Source organism: Rhineura floridana, chromosome 1, assembly GCF_030035675.1.
Source record: "Rhineura floridana isolate rRhiFlo1 chromosome 1, rRhiFlo1.hap2, whole genome shotgun sequence".
NCBI lineage: Eukaryota > Metazoa > Chordata > Lepidosauria > Squamata > Rhineuridae > Rhineura > Rhineura floridana.
The window spans coordinates 285,147,221-285,169,315 of NC_084480.1; the positions used below are offsets into that span (position 1 = coordinate 285,147,221).

General features: G+C 42.1%; 1 protein-coding gene across 9 annotated transcripts in view; it reads left to right on the plus strand.

Annotated features, from left to right (window-relative positions):
* CPQ (carboxypeptidase Q) overlaps positions 1–22,095 on the plus strand; it is a 272,115-nt gene that overhangs the window by 59,116 nt on the left and 190,904 nt on the right. For all 9 annotated transcript variants that reach the window (XM_061603538.1, XM_061603548.1, XM_061603525.1 and 6 more), the window contains exon 4: positions 19,159–19,366. In XM_061603538.1, coding sequence (XP_061459522.1) covers positions 19,159–19,366 — 208 coding nt within the window. The remainder of the gene's footprint in view (positions 1–19,158; positions 19,367–22,095) is intronic.

Sequence of the window (22,095 nt, forward strand, 5' to 3'; positions counted from 1 at the left end):
TCTCAGATGCTATTGGATCATTAGGGGCTACTCAAAAACATTTTAATACAAAAGAAGTGAATTTATTATTTTTCTCTCTCTCCTCTCTCTCTCTCTATATCCAAAAAAATAACGTGGATGACACATGGGCTTAATATCACTGCTGCCACTCCACCAAGACAAAGCCTGCCCCTCATGTCTGCAAGTGACAAAAGGCAATATCCTAGCCGGCATAGATTGTCTGCCTTCAGTGCCTCCTCTTAACCACCTGTTGTGTCTTTCCTTGTCTGTCCTACTGACAAACGGCACTGAGTAAGCTCAGCTGGACATCGAACCTTTTGTCACTCAGCATCAGGAGGCATTGTCAGCTCCTCACGTTGCATTGCTTTTTGAACATTTTTATTTTAAGACAGATTGATTGGAAGTGCTGATGTCACCTGACTACTTCACTGGATGTAGAGAGCACCCAGAGGCCTACTGGGTTACGGGAAGAAGTTAACATCTGATTTCTTGATAACGATTTATAAAGGAGCTGAAACCACATGTTTTTGTTTCCTAGGGGGTGGGAAAACGTGCCTCTACACTAAATCTTGGTCTTCCAACCTGTCTGTAGAGATGCTCCTCCAGCAGCTAGGAGAAGCATGCTGTGGAGAACACACTAGAGAAGCTGGAGAGGGAAGTAGAGATGGAGCGAGAATTCAAGCAGGCTTTCTGAGCTTACAGCTTTCAAGCACGTAACTTTAACACTATAGGAATATAGGAAAAGCCTAGCTGGATCAGGCCAAAGGCCCATCTAGTCCAGCATCTTGTTTCCCCATATAGCCTGTCAGATGCAGAGCTTTGAACAGTTACTTTTTTGAACTACAACTCCCATCAGCCCCAGCCAGCATGGCCACTGGATTGGGCTGATGGGAGTTGTAGTTCAAAAAAGTAACTTTTCCAAGCTCTGGAGATGCCTATGGGAACCTGAGTTCAGCACCACTCTCCCCACTTGTGATTCCCAGCAACTGCCATTCAGAGTGTTTTGCGCTTTAAGGGGCACAAAAGGTTTTTGGGGTGGGCACAGGACTGCTTACCCATCTTTAGGCGGTAGGGCTGTGACTTCTCCCTTAACTGCATTGAAACAATCTTACTAGGGATGGGAAGATCTGTCAGTTTCAGTTCTCTCAAGTTTCTCATTTTTCCAGTCTTAAATTTAGTTCTTCACATTTCTGCAGCAATTTGCATTTTTTTAAAGAAATCCTCATGAAAATTCTTCAGAATTTTAGTGTGAATTTTTCCTAATAAACACATTTTTGTATGCACTTTTAACAAATGTACACATTTTTGCAAGCAGTTTTTTTCCTAATGCATTTTTGTGTTATTTTCATGAATATATTCATTTTTATTCACACTTTTATGCATTTTGTAAGCACTGGTTTTTTGGATAACTGGATTGCAAAATTCGGTTATGTGAGAATTTCAAAGGAAGGCTGTTTTCAGTTCTCATACTATTTCGGAAAGTGCAGATTTGGTAGATTTGGCTTTAAATGCCCACCTAATTGAATTTCTCCCTGTCCCTAAATCTTACACATAACCTACTTCAAGCAGTAGTAATTTCTGGGCCTGGTTTATGGGTCAATCTTCTTATAGAAGAAATTCTATTAATTGTTATTGCTTTGATAATATTTAATATCTATTTATTTAAATATTTCTATGCCGCCCTTCTACCCTATAATAGGGCACTCAGGGCGGCTTACAATAAAATTGAACATGTACATAATAAAAATAGTACACAACAAAGATCACAAAAACATTAAAATAAATTAAAATACATAAAATGCAATTAAAATACATTAAATACTATACACTCACACACACATATATACATATATAGGGAGTGGTTCTGAAGGACAACAGAGGTAAAAATTAACATAGAAGTCATAAAATCAGTGTTGGGCTCTACCCTCAGTCCCTCCCAGAGCTTGGAAAAGTTACTTTTTTGAACTATAACTCGTGTCAGCCCAATCCAGTGGCCATACTGGCTGGAGCTGATGGGAATTGTAGTTCAAAAAAGTAACTTTTCCAAGCTCTGGTCCCTCCCAAAGGCTCTCCGGAACAAGATCGTTTTCAGAAGTCTCCAGAAAACCATCAGGAAGGAAGCAGAGTGGGCTTCTTGGGGTAGGATATTCCAAAGCTTGGGGGCCAAAGCTGAAAAGGCCCTCTCCCATGTGCCTGTCAGTCTAACATCTTTCATTCCAGACACGCAGAGGAGACTACAGGCAGATGAAATTAAATGCTGGGCAGGTACACATGGGCATAAGCAGTCCCTCAGGTACATTGGTCCAAGGCTGTTTAGGGCTTTAAAAGTCAGAACCAGCACTTTGAATTGGGCCCGGAAACAAATTGGGAGCCAGTGGAGTCGATAAAGTACAGGGGTGATATGCTCCCTGAGCCATACTCCAATTAACATTCTGGCTGCTGCATTTTGAACGAACTGTAATTTCTGAACTGTTTACAAAGGCAGCCCCACATAGAGTGTGTTACAGTAATCAAGCCTCGATGTCACCAATGCATGTGTCACTGTGGCCAAGTCAACTGCTTCCAGGAACGGATGCAGCTGGTAGACCAGTTTGAGTTGGCCAAAAGCACTCCTGGCTACTGCAGCCACCTGATATTCAAGCAGCAGGGCAGGATCCAGGAGGATTCCCAAACTGTGGACCTGCTCCTTCAAGGGGAGTGCAACCTCATCCAGAATAAGTTGCATCCCTATCCCTGGCGCAGTTTTCCCCTTGACCAGCAACACTTCCGTCTTATCTGGATCAAGTTTCAGTTTGTTAGCCCACATCCAGCCCTTCACAGCTTCCAGGCATCGGTTTAGGATGAGCACTCCCTCCCTGCAATCAGGTGGTAGGGAGAGATAGAACTGAGTGTCATCAGCATATTGATGACATCGTACTCCAAATCTCTGGATGACCTCTCCCAGTGGTTTCATATAAATGTTAAAGAGCATGGGAGATAGAATGGAACCCTGCGGTACCATAGGCCAACTGCCAGGGGATCGAGCAGTAGTCTCCCAGTACCACTTTCTGTGTCCTGTCCATCAGGTAGGACTGGAGCCACCATAAAACAGTGCCTTCCAATCCCATTCCAGCTAGACGGCCCAGATGGATACCATCGTCAATCGTATCAAAGGCCATCGAGAGGTCCAGAAGAACCACCAGGGATGCACTCCCCTTGTCTGATGCCTGGCATAGGTCATCAAGCAGGGTGACCAAGGCAGTCTCTTTGCCATGACCAGGCCTGAAGCCTGATTGAAAAGGGTCTAGATAGTCTGATTCATACAGGAAAACTTGGAGCTGAGCAACCACTACCTTCTCAATCACCTTGCCCCAAAGGGGGAGATTAGAGACTTGGCGGAAGTTGTTAAGATCCGCAGGGTCTAACGAAGGCTTCTTTAACAAAAGTCTTACCACAGCCTCCTTCAACAATGTTGGCATAGAACCTTCCCTTAGGGAAGTGTTAATTAAATATGCCAACTAGTCAACCACTCCCCCTCTGGCAGATTTGATTAACCAGGATGGGCAAGGGTCATGAGAACAAGTAGTGGCTCTCGATTCTCCCAGAATCCTGTCCATATCCTCAGGCTATACAAGCTGAAAAGTATCCATAGAAAAATGACCAGAGGAAGCCTCGGGAACATCTGGCACAACTGTAGTTAATGAGGAGTCCAAGTCAGTCCGAATTCGAGCAATTTTATCTGCAAAGTGCCTCGCAAACATGTCACAGCAAGTGACTGAGGGCTCAGAGTCTTATGTAGGGCCAGAGCCCAAAAGACCCCGGGCCACCCAGAAAAGCATTGCCGGATGACACTGAGCAGATGCAATGGTGGCAGAGAAGTGAACTTTTTTCTGTTTAATCACAAACATACAAACTGAGCAAAAGTGGAGGAAGCAGCTGGGCACATATGGGTGGAACCTCTAGGTTCCACTCAGCTGAGTTTTGCTGAGAGAGAGGAATGATTTATTTTCCTAGTGCCACAGCTGTGGAATGGATTCCCCTAATATATGCATTTTTGTACACATTGTTTGATTGGACAGCTGCATGGCAAAATTTGTACAAGTGCGAATTTCAAAGGATAGCTGTGTTTCATTCTATGTATAAGTTCAAAAAGTGCAAATTAGGTAGCTCCTCATTAAAATGTGAACAAACTGAATTTCTCTCCCATCTCTAGGTAGGAGGGTATGACTTGAATTCCAAGATCAGGGAACATTGGAAACCACCAATAACTATTAAACAAGCACCTTTGGCTAGCAGGTGATACAAAAGCCCTGACAGGTGGTCATTTCTGAATGACTGTTTAGCATGGCAGTGATGTTATCTTGAGCTCAGCTGAATCTCCTACAGCTGACCTTGTTTCTTAGACATTATATTAGTAGAAACACTATTCGTAAGCAGTCCTTGGATGTTTCTAGGGCTCTTCAAAAGAAGAGGCAGAATTTAGCGAATACTTTGTGTGCATTTCCTCACCCTGCCTGGTCAACTACTTGTTAGGGCTTTCTACTTAACCTCGGAAATGGTTGCATCTCTCCTATGTTAAAGTCAAATAGTTAGAAATCCTTAAGATGTGTAAGAACATAAGAAGAACCCTACAGGATTAGAGGAAAGGTTTACCTAGTCCAGTACTCTGTTATAACAGTAGCCAACCTGATGCCTCTGGGAAGCCCACAAGCAGGTCATGAGTGTCAAAGTACTCTTCTCACTTGTTCTCCCCCAGCAAGTGGTATTCAGAGACATACTGCCTCTGAATACAAGCACATATAAGTACTTGAAAGGTTGTCACACAGAGAAAGGCCAGGATCTCTTCTTGATCATCCCAGAGTGTCATAATCCCATAATGGGATCAAGTTACAGGAAGCCAGATTTCGACTGAACATCAGGAAAAAAGTCCTAACTGTTAGAGCAGTATGACAATGGAACCATTTAGGGAGGTAGTGGGCTCACCAACACTGAAGGCATTCAAGAGGCAATTGGACAGCCACCTGTCAAATATGCTTTAATTTGGGTTCCTGCATTGAGCAAGGAGTTGGACTCGATGGCCTTATAGGCCCCTTCCAACTGTACTATGATTGTATGATCTGGAGGTAATATAGCTAACATGACTAGTAGCCGTTGATAGTATAATTCTCCAAGCTTTGGATTTGTCTAATCCCCTGTTAAAGATGTCCAAGTTGGTGGTCATTAGTACATTTTGTGGTAGTGAATTTTAATTATGTGCTGCATGAAGATGTGCTTCTTTTTGCCTGTCCTGAATCTCCCAACATTCAGCTTCATTGGATGACTCAGCTTCACTGGATGACCCCATGTTTTATTGTCAGAGAGAGAGAGAGAGAGTCTTCTGTCATTTTTCTCAACACCATGCATATTTTTATATACCACTATCATGTATCCCCCTTAGTAAATTCTTCCAAACTCACATCCACACATACATTTAAAACACATGACTTTCCCCATAGAATTCTGGGAAATGTAGTTTATTCCACACAGTTTCCAGCATCCTTAACAAACTACCGTTCTCAGGAGTCTCTTAGGGAAGCTGTGTTCTTTAAATGTGTGTTGTGGGTGTGACCTAAAAAGCCTGAAATGTTGTATCCTTTCCCCATGTTGTAACCTTTCCACATAGGGGAGTTGCTCCATCCTCTTGATCACTTTGGTTGCTCATTTTTGCACCTTTTACAACTCTACAATATCTTTTTTGAGGTGCAGCAACCAGAACTGTATGGCAGTTGCACCATGAATTGGTATAGCGGCTTTTTGATCTTGGCAGTTTTATTTCCAATCTTTTTCCTAAGCACTCAACTGTTATGCTAAAAGAGCACAAGGCCAGCTTCTCCTCTGCTGTATACTCCCTCTCCTAAGGAAAAAATGACTGACCTTGGGGGGTGGGAGGAGAGTGGGTACTAGACTGGGGAGGGCTCCAGTGACAAACACTTCTGTTGCTGCCACTATTTGTGGCGGTGACCAAAACATATCAGAAGAAGAGAGAGAAGCTGCACCACCACTGCTGCTAATGGTGAGCCCCCAGCCCCAAACTGTTGGAGAATTTCACACACACAGAGAGAATATTGGGTGAAATTGTCCTCTTTTGTGTGGTAGTGGTAAATGTTGTTCATCTTTCCTGATAATTTGGGCCAAAAATGATCTTCTGAGAACTTTCAGTTCAGGTCTAGATAAAAGCCATCAGTCTCCTTTTGTTGCATTCAGTGTTGGTCCTACTCAAGGTAGACCCAATGAAATTAATGGGCATGACTAAGTCTATTTCAATTGGCCTACTCTGGCCTTTGTTTCTAAGAGTGGCGTCAAGGTGAACACCTCCAAACCTTCCTCAAGTGCTGACTGTTGGAAGGATAAGTTCAGAATTTTGAAAGTCCAAAGTAGCTAGACTATCTTGAAGAACCCACATGCTAATCCCACATGTTTGTTGGAGCCAAATCTTGGTCCACTGAAGTGAAAGGAACTTTGCAGTTGACTTTGATGAGGTTCCTGCTTGGTCCTACCAGAGTCTCTGCAGTTTATAGGAAATTATGCCTGTTAAAAAATGAACATTGGATCTCCTTGTTAAGCAATCCACATTTTCTCCCAGGAGCAGCTCTTGGCACCAACTTGTCAACATTTCAGAAGACTCCTGAATGATGCCATCTTGGGCCAAGAGCAATAGAAGCTTGGCAAAAACAAAACCTTGAAAACACACACATTGACTGAAAAATCAATAAACAGAATTTCAGATATTCAGTCTCTAAGCATTTTAATACATGGTTTTGATTTGATTTGCACATTTTGAGGGTAGAATATAGCTACTACAATGCAGTTGGAAATAGTGAAAATAAACTGGGAATACACAAAAAATAATAAATCATGGCTGCATTCCTATACATGTCTATCCAGAGGGAATAAATTGTGCATAGGATTGCAGCCTAAATTATGTTTTGGTGACAGAAATTGATAAAAAGAGGAAGGGGTAGCCAATGTGATACCCTCCAGATGTTTTATGCTACAACCCCTATAGTCTCCAGCCAGCATGGTAGTAGTCAGGGATGATGGGAGTTGTAGCCTACAACATCTGGACGGCACCACATTAAGTACTGCTGGCTTAATATTGAGGAACTGTTCAGAGTATCCATGAATAACAGTTTCATAATGCTGAAAAGGCTAATAATGCCCTTCTGTGGTCAAGCACATGAGAACTGGTGCCTGTGCCCATGAACATGTTGTGCTGGACATTTCCTCTTTGTGGCTTGTATCCCTGAGACTGCTTAAGCCATTCTGTTTGGCACTGTCCTCTGCTTTTTGGCAACCTCTTTATTATTTGATACAGGTCACTTGCAGAGATGGAAAGCAACTTCCATTCACTTTAAGGATATGTTGTAGGAGTATTGTAGGAATCTGAACCGATAATCTGCAATCTAAAATGAAATTAATCTAAAGGCAGTTGAATACATTTGTGGATTGCAGTCAGACAGGGTGATCATATGACTGTCTGCTTCCTTACAGACCCTCTTCAATATTAAGATTAGCGGGGGGGGGAGGCTCTTGGTAGTGGCGGGTGGTGGCCCAGGAGAAGGCATTCTCTGTGGCCTCTAAGTTGTGGAATTCGCTCCACACAGGGGTGCATTTAGAAACTTTGTTATGTAGTTTCTGTCGTATGCTGAAGATGCGCCTTCTTCACCCTGGCCTTTGCAACCTGAGATATATGTTCTCAGGAACCACTCTATTCCTGTTACTGTAACGTGCTTTAAACTGTTTTTAATATTGATTTCCTTCTTCCTGGGGACCTCCGGGAATTGTAGCTTTGTGTAGGGAATTGGGGGCACCTAACAACTCTCAGCACTCTTAACAAACTACAGTTCTCGGGAGTCTTTTGGGGGAAGCCAATGTGGTATGATATGCTTTAAATATATAGTGCAGATGGGGCCTCAGTTTAAGATGAAGGTTGGCATCCTATGTGCGCTTACTTGGGAGTATGTCCTATGTAACACAGTGGGCCTTCAAAGTAAACATGTATAGAGTTGGACCACTCATGTCGTTTCTTGCATCACATTTAGAAATCAGCTGACTCCTGTGTGCCTACTGGGGGGGGTGCAATCGTGTGTGTGTATATGTGTCGCCTGGAAAAGTCATTTCTACATAGATGTAACCAGTGGTGGATTCCAGTGCCCCACTGACATGGAGCCGCCACTGGATGTATCCTAGGAGACGCTCAGAGGAATAATTCTATGTCTGAAGAACATAATCTGAAAAATGGCTTCTCTTTGCTGTACATTCCAATGTCCAAGTTGGGTCTGTTAACGATTAGCTCAAGCTTTCTTGAAATGGACAATCTGAAACTTAATCTTGTATGCAGATTTGTTTAGATTTCTAATAATTAATGAAGAGGTAAATAAACCTGAATTTAGCAAGCCCAGAACGAGACATCGATGCTGTCACTTTCTTCAGTAACTGCCATCTGTTATAGCGTACCATTTGTCATCCAAGCTGTTGTTCCACTGAATCATAGTTTTCCCAGGGCATTTAAATTTAACCAAGAGTTTACTGTGTAGCTGACACCTGTTGGAAAGACTGAAAGAAAGTATAAGCCTAAATCTAAAGCAAAAGAGAATATCAATTCATTCTCCAGCTTTTCCTGCTGCTCCCAGTATAAATACAAGCTGTTTGCAACGCAAGAGGAATGTTCTGGTCCACAGGAAGGGATATGCAGAGTAGACAAATGTTGGAAAAGTCAGACAAAAGGATGTTCAGGAGTAAATGACAAAAAAAATCCAATGTAGCTAACTTTCACAAATTATCTTTTTCCAATATTTGATGGTCTCTTATATATAAACAAGATTTCATATAAATCCCCTATCTATTGCATACACTTGGTAATACCTGCCTATATATTTGCTGCTGCTTTTTGATAAGCTAGGTGCAAATCTTTCATGAAAGAGTCAAGTCGGGAAGAAGTAAACCCTAGCAAATTGGGAAGCACAAAGTAAACAGCAAAATCCCAGACATGTTAAGCATCCCATGCCTTAATCCATCCTTGTGTGATTATTGAATGTTTTGGGTATGTGTGATGTGATACAGCCACGTCCAGAGACACATATAAAGTATACAGGACACTACAGCTGAAATGTAGTCCATTTCAAATAGTGAACAAATGACTCTTCATGATATTACACCTGTCCCTAAGTCCCTGCCAACTGTTGCCGTTTTTATGATTAATCTGTTTTGTTTTGCTGGGTTTCTGTCTTGTTTTGTTCACATGGCAACAGGGAAATCTGACAATAGTGAAGTCATAAGGCTAATCGTACCCAAGCACCACACAGTACATGCAATCTGAGTTATGATGCCTTTAGTAATATATTATAACAATAGAAGCTAAAGCCATTTTCTGATTAATATTCCTTTGTTGTTGTTTGGTTTCAAACATTTACAGATTAAATATTTAGTTTGATCTTCAAAGGCCTCTCCAAGCAAGAGGTCTGAGGAATGAATGGAAGAGAATCGCCTTTTTCTGAGCATGTGTAGCGAATCTGTGAATTGCCAGCTAGTTCAAGGTCTTGGTTCCTTGTTTCTATTATTCAAAAGCTATGACTTTTAGCTGCTTTGTTAAATTAACAAGCATTGCAGTGTAATTTAATATGAATCCATTTGTGAATCTCACTGTTGGTTACTCTTAAATGAGTGCATGTCTGTCCATGTAGAGACTTCCAGAGTGGATATTGGCTTATTTATGGGAGTCAGCAGGCTGTGGAAATGGTGGGAGCGAATTGTGTCATTATCGGTCACAAAGAAAAGGCTCACACAATGTCATGCAAAACATTTTTTTTGGCTATTATACAATATATATCCAGCCTTCTTTTAAAGTACCAAATTAGGATGGCCCTATGTTGATCTATTTGTAGAATAGAATAGAATAGAATAGAATAGAATTCTACAATTTGTAGAAGGCACTGTGATGTTCAAGCCATGACCACCAACATCATTCATGCACATACCCTGGACCACTAATATCATCTCTTGTCCTTTAAAGCAGCATTCTTCAACCTTGGGTCCCCAGCTGTTGTTGAACCACAGCTTCCATAATCCCTGACCACAGGCTAAGCTGGTTGGGGATGAATGGAGTTGTAGTCCAAGGTCAACTCAGGACCCAAGGTTGAAGAACTCTGCTTTAACATTCTTACATACTGAGTGCATTTTTTTTAACAGACACCCTGTTGTGTATATGGTGCAATTCAATTAATGCCAAGTGTATTTTGAAGATGAGTTTCAATTTGCACTTTGGTAGTATAAACATTTACCTTCAGATTCTGAGAAAATATTGTATAGTTTGTGAAGCAATTTCTTTTTTCTGATTTCTGTTCTATTTCCCCTACTTTCCCCCTATTTAAAAGTACGGCTGGTTGTATGTCATTATATGTAAAATTCATAGCAAAATCACGTAGAATTGAGAAGTTCTGTAGCTGAGAAGTGTTTTTATTTATTTATTTATTTATTTATATCCTGCCCTTCCTCCCAGCAGGAGCCCAGGGCGGCTTTTTATTCAACCTGTGAAAAGCTAACCCTAATAGATCAAAGAACAATAGATCCAACAGTAGCTACTCTTTCTGCATTGTATGTAGAGTCTGAAAATTTGTAACATATAGATATCCTCAATATTCCAAACACTTAAAAATGTTGTCAGCCTATGTAGACACCCAGCTTGAGGAAAAGCACTCAAAGAGTTGTTATAATAAAAATAACAGTGGAGGCCAGACCATTAGGGCAAATGGGGCACTGCCTCACCAACAGCAGCGTTGTATTCAACTAAGTCCTACTCAGAGTAGACCTATTAAAATTAATGAACCTAAGTAAGCTGTGTTTATGAACTTCAATAGATCCACTCTGAGTAGGATTAATATTGAATACTACCCTTAGTCTTAATTTTTCAAAGCCCACCTGCCTTTTTTCTTACAACCAGTCCAGAGGGTGACCCTGGTTGTCTGCTTCCTCCTTTCTAGATTCAGTTTTGTTCTTGTAGAACTCAGCAAGGAGGGGTATGGGGGGGAAACTAGAATTAGTTGGCTTTGCCTGTCATTGAATATGGCTCCCCCTACTGTTGGCCTCCTTGCCTTCCACCCTACTAGTCTCAATGGGCACTAACCACCACTGAAAAAGAAATCACACTCACATTCCAGTAAGATGCTTGACAATTTACTGATCCAAGGCTGTTGAGTTACCTAAGCCAACATGGCTGCTGCTTCCACAGGAGATTGCTTCCTTGGTGCCATTGTGCACAAAGACATGATGGGAGAGAAGGCCTGTGGCTCAGTGGTTCAGCTAAATTTTCTGTATGCAAAATGTTAAAGACAAGGGTGGGTTACATGTGCCCCAGATCTGGCTTGGCAAGTCACAGGAAGAGGCTGGGTATGCGAGTATGGGTGACTGAAAACACACACAAACATCAAGGATGTCTGTCTAGCCCCCAGGACTCTCCCCAGCCCACATCCTGCTCTGCCCCCTCCTCAAGTGCTTTTGCCTGGCTAGAATGTATATTTGAACTCTGAATTTGGTGTGGTTGCAACATACCCTAACAAAGAAAAGCAAGAGTCACATCCATGCTCCACCCCCTTTAGCCTCCGGCTCTGCCTACCACTGGCATGTAGCCCCCACAAAAGAATGTGATGCTGAGGGTGACAATGATTCCCCACCTGTCATAAGGTGGTTTAATTCCCCCCCCAAATATCGGTAAAGAGGGGGCCAATTGGTCCTCCTGAGGAAGGGAGTTATATAACATGGGCTCCACAACTGAAAAATCCCTTTCCTGCATGCCAGCCAACCAGACCTCCAGTTGGTATTGGATCATGAATGTGGATCATGGATCTACTTTTATCCAGCAACTTGTGTCCTAAAACACAGATCAGAAAAGCCAACTCTGCAGCTTTTCTGTTTGAAGAAATATTCTTTGTAGAGAAAGGAACTTCCTGCATTTTAAAAAAAATCTGTTCTTTCCCTTAGAAATTATTTAAAAGCAAAGGGATGTACTGCCTACTTCCATGGAGAAGGTACAGAAAATGATTTATTGCTAAGCTGGTGTTTGATGCATTTGAAACATGCGTGTTCTTCCTCAAGGCAAAAAGAAAACAGCCAGTTTTATTTGTGCTCTTCCAAATTATACCAAAGTTTGTTGTTGTTGTTATGTTCCTTCAAGTCCATCATGACTTATGGTGACCCTATGAATCAGTGATCTCCAAGAGCATCTGTTATAAACCACCCTGTTCAGATCTTGTAAGTTCAGGTCTGTGGCTTCCTTTATGGAATCCATCCATCTCTTGTTTGGCCTTCCTCTTTTTCTACTCCCTTCTGTTTTTCCCAGCATTATTGTCTTTTCTAGTGAATCAGGTCTTCTCATGATGTGTCCAAAGTAGGATAACCTCAGTTCCATCATTTTAGCTTCTAGTGACAGTTCTGGTTTCATTTGTTTTAACACCCAATTATTTGTCTTTTTCGCAGTCCATGGTATGCACAAAGCTCTCCTCCAACACCTCATTTCAAATGAGTTGATTTTCTCTTATCTGCTTTTTTCACTGTCCAACTTTCACATCCATACATAGAGATTGGGAATACCATGGTCTGAATGATCCTGACTTTGGTGTTCAGTGATACATCTTTGCATTTGAGGACCTTTTCTAGTTCTCTCATAGCTGCCCTCCCCAGTCCTAGCCTTCTTCTGATTTCTTGAGTATTGTCTCCATTTTGGTTAATGACCGTGCCAAGGTATTTATAATCCTTGACAAGTTCAATGTCCTCATTGTCAACTTTAAAGTTACATAAATCTTCTGTTGTCTTTACTTTAGTCTTCTTGATGTTCAGCAGTAGTCCTGCTTTTCTTTCCTCTTTAACTTTCATCAGCGTTCCTTTCAAATCATTACTGGTTTCTGCTAGTAGTATGGTATCGTCTGCATATCTTAAATTATTGATATTTCTCCCTCCAGTTTTCACACCTCCTTCACCTTGGTCCAATCCTGCTTTGTGTATATGTTCTGCATACAGATTAAATAAACAGGGTGATAAAATACACCCGTCTCACACCCTTTCCTATTGGGAACCAATCGGTTTCTCCATATTCTGACCTTACAGTAGCCTCTAGTCCACAGTATAGGGTGCGCATCAGGACAATCAGATGCTGTAGCACCCCCATTTCTTTTAAAGCATTCCATGGTTTTTCATGATCTACACAGTCAAAGGCTTTGCTGTAATCTATAAAGCACAGGGTGATTTCCTTCTGAAATTCCTTGGTCTGTTCCATTATCCAATGTATGTTTTTGATATGATCTCTGGTGCCTCTTCCCTTTCTAAATCCAGCTTGGATGTTTGGCATTTCTCACTCCATATATGGTAAGAGCCTTTGTTGTAGGATCTTGAGCATTACTTTACTTGCATGGGACATTAAGGCAGTAGTTCGATAATTACTGCATTCTCTGGGATCCCCTTTCTTTGGAATTGGGATATATATTGAACGCTTCCAGTCTGTGGGCCATTGTTTAGTTTTACATATTTCTTATTCAATAACAGAACCTATATGAAAACAGCATTCTGTTTCAATCAGCTGTTCACAGAGAAGCGATGTTACTTCCAAGTTTTGCAAAGGATGGGCTATGATTGCTTCCTGTAGCATTAGAATTCTGAGAAAGGCCATCATATTCTACATAATCATATAAATTTGCTCACTTTATAGAGGTAAGCTTAATACCCTGTTTCTAACTGGATGCCTTTCATTTGCTGAAGCAACATAATCTGAGAACATATATTTGGGTCAGGTTTTTGCAAGAAGATATTCTAAGATCATCATCCTGTGCTTTGTTTAAATTCTCTAAGAATCTTTTCTTAAAAGAAAAGAAAATTCCAAACACCATGTACTTATTAAATTTGTTCTCTAGAAGTTAAATTTCTGTGTGGGGAACAATCAAGTTGAGCTCAAAGAAGTTCACAAATTACAATTAACAGATTGTAACAATATCTTCTAGTACAAAAGAAATATATAATACAGGTACAATAAATGCATCAAAACAATATTGAACAATTACAAAATGCAGTCATACTGGATAAATGTTGGGAACACTAATATTGCAGCAAAAGACAAAAAATGATGAAGCCTGTGATAACTAGAACCAGGAAGGGGGAGTAATCCCATGAATTTGGCATACAACACCCACTCCTCACTCTCACCCATGGGCCCAAGATCCACATCAGCAGTCTCTTACCATGATGCAGAGAAACAATTTCCATTCTTACTCTGCTAGTGTCCCCATCAGTAGATAATACACATCCTGTACAACTCCACATTGTTATACAACAGGCTAGCTTAACAAACAAAATTAAAAACAGGTCAGCAAAATAAAGGAAACAGTGCTTTCATGATGACCCCAAAGGACAACCCAAAAGTCCAAATTTCCTTTGGTGTTTCCACTTCAAGGTTGACCCACAAGTGATGGTCTGCTGAACCATGTGAGCTGAATCTTTTATAGCTCAATGGGCCCAGTCCTGATAAGTCACAACCGCCCAAAGCATCTTCATTGCCTTCTTCAATGAGCTGGTTTTTGCTGCAGGTGTTTCTTAGCTAGGCAAGCAAGGTTACCAGGATCTTCAGGCGTAGGAGAATGTGTTTTAAATAACAGATCGCCTCTCCCCCATTCCTCTCACCTGCCAGCCAGCCAGGACTTACTTATGAGAGAAGATTCATTGGATTGTGCTGTAAAACTGCTTTTTTTAAAAAAAGAAGAAAGGTTATTCATTAGAACAACAATAATTTCCGGTGGATAATAATTTCCATCTGTAGGGTTTTGAAAGGAATATTGGATCCTGGGAAAAACATACAAGTCACTGGCTGCATACAGACATTGGTAGGCTAGGAATGAGCTCTGTGTGCATATACTCTCTTCTAACCTGGCACATTTGATTTATTAAAATATTTCCTTGTTTTATAAATGATAGTTTGTTGTTATGTCAAACTGTACTTTGAGCAATCTCTGCCTCTGCAAACCAGCAATACAAACTGGAATCAAACCAGCTTGTTCAAACAAATTAGGTTCAGCTCATGGTTTCGGGTCCTGGTTTGTTAACTAACCACAGTTAGACTAAACCACGGTTTATTAAATTGGGTGTAATGGGAAACTGTAGTTTACTCCATACCAAAAGTGGATGCTTTCAGTCTCTTCCACTTGTGCACAAAAGAGGAGAGGTAAAATGGAGAGTCCACAAATCTGAGGTTCACTGCAACTTGTAATGCTAAACTGTGGTTGTTATGTCTGAACCCAAACCCAAGTGTCACACACCAAAGTGATATCCTTAAGAGATCCAATCTTATGTGAAGCATTAAGATGCTGCAGTGAACAGAACAGTTTGCCCACAAACTTGTATCTTTAAAAATGCAATGGCAGCCCTTTATTTATTTATTTATTTTACGTAGGCAGACAAAAAAAGAAAAAGAAACTTGTTAGTTTATTCTTTTACTCTGGATTAAGAAACATGAGCAGAAGATTATAAAGTCCATTATAATATTCTGCTCATGCTTCTTAATCCTGAGTAAAAAATAAACCTGCAAATTGACTTTCAAGAGACATCTCTCCTGCACTTGAAAGGAGTGTTTTATTTACGATGTTTTTGAGCTGCTTTGGGGGCTGAAAAGCACCATATTAATATTTATTCCAATAAATAAATATTTCTGGCAATAGTAGGTTTCAAAGTTAGGATTGTTGAGATGCAACTATGAAAGATTTTAAAAAGAAAGAAAAAACTTTAATATCCCCAACTACTTCCACTGTTTTATCTAAATTTTGTTTCATTTCAGTGTACTGTGGAGATTGGCTGGCCAATAAATACACAGCTGATCTCTCTAGAGCAGCCTTTCCCAACCAGTGTGCCTCCAGATGTTGTTGGGTCACAATTTCCATCTTTCCTGACCATTGGCAATGCTGGCTGAGGCTGATAGGAGTTGTGGTCCAACAACATCTGGAGGCACACTGGTTGGGAAAGGCTACTCTAGAGCAACACACACCTGCTCTGGCATTGTTTAAGCTGTAGCTGTTATATAATAATATCATGTTGAGAAACTATTGTTTATCTCTGAATTATCACCCCAAGATTGAAGTTTCATTTTGTTCCGTGAACTATTTGATAAACATGCGGTAATCAAATAATGACATGGCACCTTTATCAGTACTTGTAGAATTTGCTATTTGTGGGAATAAGGAAGTAGATAGCCTAGCTAACCTCAGTTGTATTATAGGCCACAAAGCGGTATGTTAGCCAGGTGCATAGTTATCACAGAGCTCAATTAGGAGCTGTAGATCTGAGACACCTTTGGGACAAATACATCTATGGCCCTATCCTCTGTTTATGTGGTACGCCTCCGTTGTCCACGCTCTGGTAACTTCAAGATTGGATTACTGTAATGCGCTCTACGTAGGGCTGCCCTTGAAGACAGTTCGGAAGCTTCAGCTGGTGCAGAACGCAGCTGCCAGATTATTGATGAGGACCAGTCGGTCTTCGCATATAACACCTGTCCTGGCGTGTCTGCACTGGCTTCCTATTTGCTTCCGGGCGAGATTCAAGGTGCTGGTTTTGACCTATAAAGCCTTACACGGCGTGGGACCTCAATACCTTGTGGAACGCCTCTCTCGCTATGAACCTACCCGCTCACTTCGTTCAGAATCTAAGGCCCTCCTCCGGGTACCAACCCATCGGGAAGCCCGGAGGGTGGTTACGAGATCTAGGGCCTTTTCTGTGGTGGCCCCTGAGTTGTGGAACAGCCTCCCCGAAGAGGTACACCTGGTGCCTACACTTCCATCTTTTCGGCGCCAGGTAAAGACCTTTTTATGCTCCCAGGCATTTTAATCTTCTTAATCTTTTTTAACCTTTTAATCTGTATTTTTAATTTTTGTAGTATTTATTTTGTTTTTGCTGTGCTTTTTGTTGTTTGTTTGTATATGTTTTTGTATTTTTATTATGATATATTGTATTTTATCTTGTTTGTTCACCGCCCTGAGAGCTATTTTGCTAAGGGCGGTATATAAATTGAAATAATAAATAATAAATAATAATAAATATAAATAATACCCCTGACTTCTCTTTGCTGTCCATGGTTATCGCTAGCCTTTCTCACTTTAGGGCTGCCACATTTGAGGGGGTGGGGCTCCAATCAGTTATTTTTCATAATAACCCACGTCACCAAGCCCACACTTGTCTGTGTATTTTAGGCAGCAATTGTATACGGCTTACCTAGGAGTAAGTCCCTCTGAACTCAGTGGGGCTTATCTTCTGAGCAGCCAAGTATAGGATTGCACTGTTAGTGTCTGTGAATTGTGTACTGTAAGTATCAAGACAGGGCTGGCCCTACCATTAGGCAGAGTGAGGCAACTGCCTCAGGCAGCAGATGTTGAGGGGCAACAGCGAGGTGTACATGTGTCACATGCCCCATTCTACACTCTCTTAAGCTAGCCTGTTGCCCTCAGGGCGCAGTGGGGGTGCTGTTTCCTCACCAGTGTTGAAGTAAGACTCAGCTGCTAGTCAAGTCAGCCTCTGGATATGGAATGGAGAGGGGGTGCCATCTTGTCCTTTGCCTCAGACAGTAAAACATCTTAGGCTGCTTCTGTGTCCAGAAATATATAAAATGAATAAGAGCAGTTATTTCTTAACTGTAGAAGCTTTATTTTACATATTTATAATACAAATCTTTAAATGAATAATAAAGCCATTAACTTATTTCTTTAAGCCCTGGGCTGTGCTCAAGTCTTGGTAGCTACAGGGATGTTTTTCTCAGGATCACTTAAGCATAACAAGGTTGACAGTGATCTTGAATGATCCACCAGGAAAAATCAGATAGCACTGGACAGATTTTAGAGTGCTACTGTGTGTGTAGTGGTATTGTAACATTTGGTCATTAGCTGGCCCTGGACTTAGTTTAGGGTTGCCGGGTTCAGGCCCTGAGACTGATCCTGTATCTTTAGGAGAAGAGAAAGTCAGCCAAGTGCAGGTGTTCTTGCAACATTGTAATTGGAAAAACCACAAGGTGGAATTCTCCCTCCCCCCTGCACAACTTTTAAAGATACAGAAGACCTCTTAGAGGCCGGGCCTGGCAACCAAGAGGTCTTCTGTATCTTTAAAAGGTGTGCAAGGAAAGGGAGAATTCCACCTTGTGGTTTTTCTCATTACAGTGTTGCAAGAACACCTGCACTTAGGTGACTTTCTCTTCTCCTAAAGATACAGGATCAGTTTCAGGCCCTGAACCTGGCAACCGTAGCTTAGTTGTATCTGGGTGGAATCAGGAGTTTCCTGTATGTGTTCTTCTTGCAGAGAGACAATAGAAAAGGTTCTTGACCGGTGTGTCCTCTAAGCATTCCATAACAGATACCACATGGAGAGGGGGGAGGGACCAGTTGCCACTGACTTTTTATTATTATTTTACCAGAAATGTTCCTATTCTAAAAACGGGGTGTCACAATATTCAAACCCTGTTTCTGACAAAAACCTAGATGTAATGAATCAGTGCTTCAGCTAGCTCCACTTGGCTATAGCCTTGTTGCTAATCGAGAGTTTGTTCTGAGGATGCAGCCCAGAAGCTAGTTAAACTCAGGCAGCTTATCTTCCATTACTCACCATCAGGAACCTGATGAGCCTGTGTGGAGGAGACACAGTGCACTGGTTAGTTAAAGCCGGGCTGGGGAACCTCTGTCCCAAATTTGGCCCATGAGGCTGTTTCCTCCAAACTGTGCCCACCTGCCACACACCTGACATCATATGTAACATCAGATGTGGGGCCGGTACAGAAGCAGCTGGGTTAGCTGCGCCACTGAATTCTCCATGGGGAGCTTGATCGCATATCCGATCCTTGTAGAAAGCAGGGTAGGACTCACCATCTATCAGCTGATGGGTGGCGAGTTCAAGCCTGATGGGTCGGCTGTCTAAATGCATTTAACTGTTAAACCAATGACATTAGCTGTGGTGCCATTCACTTACATTTGCTGCCAGTGAATCAATCACTTAAACATATCAATGCTACTGGGTTTAAACATTGCACAAAAGATGCTCCTCCAGCAAGCCCAGTTGAGAAAATTAATTATTGAATAATTGAATCAATTATGTACCCTATAACATGTTTTATTTTTTGTATTTTCTGTATAGCCCACACACTGGGATACAAGCATACCAATCTGATGTACCCAAGATTCCCACTGCCTGCATTTCAGTGGAAGATGCTGAAATGATGGCCCGCATGTCTTCCCGGGGCACCAAGATTGTTGTGACTCTGAAGATGGGAGCCAAAACCTATCCTGACGTTGATTCTTTTAACACAGTTGCAGAGATAGTTGGGAGTAAATACCCTGAGCAGGTGAGCAATGCTTTTCTTGTTTCAAGGGAACAAATTAAAAATGCCGTTGAGATTATCCTGTCTCATGTTTTCAAAGTCATAGGAAGTCACTGAGGCCTGGTGTCAACATTTAAAATGGAGATTGCCAACCTTTTTGGGCCAGTGGACACAAAAGGAATTTTGACAAAGTGCAATGGGACCAGTCACAAAATGGCTGTTTGGGGGGGGCATGGCATAAAAGAGCAGAAAAAGAGAGAGAACCACAAAGTGGTGTGGGCACATTCCTCCATCAGCAGCCCTGTCCGTGGGAGGAAAGGCACCTACATCAGCAATCTCTCTGCTTTCTCACAGAGAGAGGCTCTTACAATTCTTCCCTCCTCTGTTAAAAACAGATAGGAGGGTGGGTATCCCATCCTGGCATCCAATGAAATATGGACATGTTTAAGGGGGGGTGTTCAATGTAGGAGAGGCTGAGCAGGAACAAGAGCCGAGCAGGAAAAGCAAACAGCCTCTCTTGTGTTGTGGATTTTTGAGGACCTTTTGCAGGCACCATAGGAGGTACTGGTGGGCACACTAGTTCTCATAGGCAATACATTGATAGACCCTGATTTAAGAAACAAAACCACCTATATATATAGCATGCATTCCATTAAATACTTCTCTCCTAATTCTCAGACACAGCAGGTAATGATTAGTCTGAGGTCTAGACTGTGCAACTTCAGAGAGAGAGAGAAATATCCTCGCACATAGAAAGCTAGATGTCAGGGAGAAGAGTTATAAGCATGGCCTTTTCTCTCCCATGGTCATGTATTAATCCTTTTTCATGGAGGAGTGTTCTGTCATGTATCTTCAGACGTGCAGTCAGTGGCTCCAGGGTTTGGAGGACCCTTGGGCAAGACACCCCCTGTAGATCCCCCTTCTTCAGTGAATCAACCTCCTCACTGCCATTGTCATCAGCTGCTGTTCTTTCTCTGTCCCAGCATCGCTTCCATATGCTTGCTACCTAAGCAGAGAGCCAGTGAGGAGGCAGGCAGCGGCATCCACTGCTCTTCCTTCTCACCACCACTGTTGTCTGGGCCAGAGTGAGAGGCAATAGTGAAGTGGGCCCTGCTGGGGTCTGGGCCCTTGGCAGGTGCCCTACTATGTCAGCCCTTGACACCAGACCTGCCTGCAGTCTAAAGTGATAACTGCAAAGGTTTCTGACCTTATTTGCTGTTTGTGAAAACTAGCCTGAAATACCCCAGTCATTTCAATAAGTCTTGAGTCTCACTCAGAATGCTGTACCATACAACCAATATATATTTCGAAATCAGATTTTGCTGAATTTACTTTGGGTTCATGTGCTGATTTTTTAAATATTGGGACAAGTCTAATGGCAGTTTTTAAAGACGGGGGGTGCAAAATCCAGTGCACATTTTCCTATAACAACATGTGCCCAAGTCCTGTTCCCCACAAGGCAGTCCCAAAATTTCTGGAAAGCAGGCTTGAGCAAGTACAGATCCAGCTATGTCTACATTGCAAGTGTGTCATTATAAATAATGCAGTCATGTATCCATTGGGGTGAATGTGATTAGGCTGGTGAATATACATAAACACAGTGAGCGTACACATTCACCTAAAGGCAGGACCAGCTCCAGTCTGAGGGATCTTGAGCATAGTGATCCCAGGTGGGACTCCTCTTATGTCAATGCCCACCCACCTTCCAGGCAGGCTTAGCTGGCTGCAGAAGTGTTCCAAAGGAATCACCATTTTAATTTCCTGCAATACCCCCAATGTAGCTTTGCTCTGGGCATTGTGTGTCAGGTACCAGGAGCCCAATTCCTCTTCATCAGGTGTTAGAGGCGAGGACTCCAGACCAAAAGGGGAAGGACACACAGAGCCAGCCCCAGATGCTCCTCTGTCAGATGAATCCAGTAACACCCCCCAAGGATGTGGTACATCCTTCATGACCCTGAGGGCTCCACTGTAAAAGACTGCCGCTTCCCCACTTCATCAGAATAGGAGATTAGTAGAGAAGGGTGGGCCCTTGTAAATAAACCAGCAACTTGTAGCACGGTGATGCTAACAGTCAGGCTGCCCCTGCTGCTGCTATTGTATAAGGGCTCAGTTTCAGCTTCTTCCTTGTAGAAGTAATGGTAGAGCTTTGTGTTTCCTAAAGTACTGCCCGAGCCTCTCCTAGCCAGATTGCAGAGTTGGACACTGTGGGTGCCAGTATTTTAATTGTCCACAATGCCCTAGAGCAGCCTTTCCCAACCAGTGTGCCTCCAGTTGATGTTGGACCACAACTCCCATCAGCCTCAGCCATTGGCAATGCAGGCTGAGGCTGATGGGAGTTGTGGTCCAACAAGATCTGGAGGCACACTGGTTGGGAAAGGCTGCCCTTGAGCAATGCAACATCAGTAGTATTGGTTGTCATTTAAATTGCAGTTTCCATACCCTTATATTTTCCATAATGCACTGGAGTGATTATGGGTGGCTCCAACCCAGCTGCCAGTCCCCCCCTAAAAAAATGTTTTAAGAGAGATCCAGGGCATGTGTCCTTAATGTGCCCTGCTGAGTTGATGGGTCCCAGCAGTTATCTAAGGAAGCTACATGTTGATGCTGGGCCTGCCTAAAGCTGTGGTACATATTCACAAATAATCAACCAGTTTGCCTAATGGTAGGGCTTTTTGCACATTTCCAGCTCAATAGACCAATGGATCACCAATGGATGTTAGAGAATGTTAATAAATCATTCTATATGAATCTAC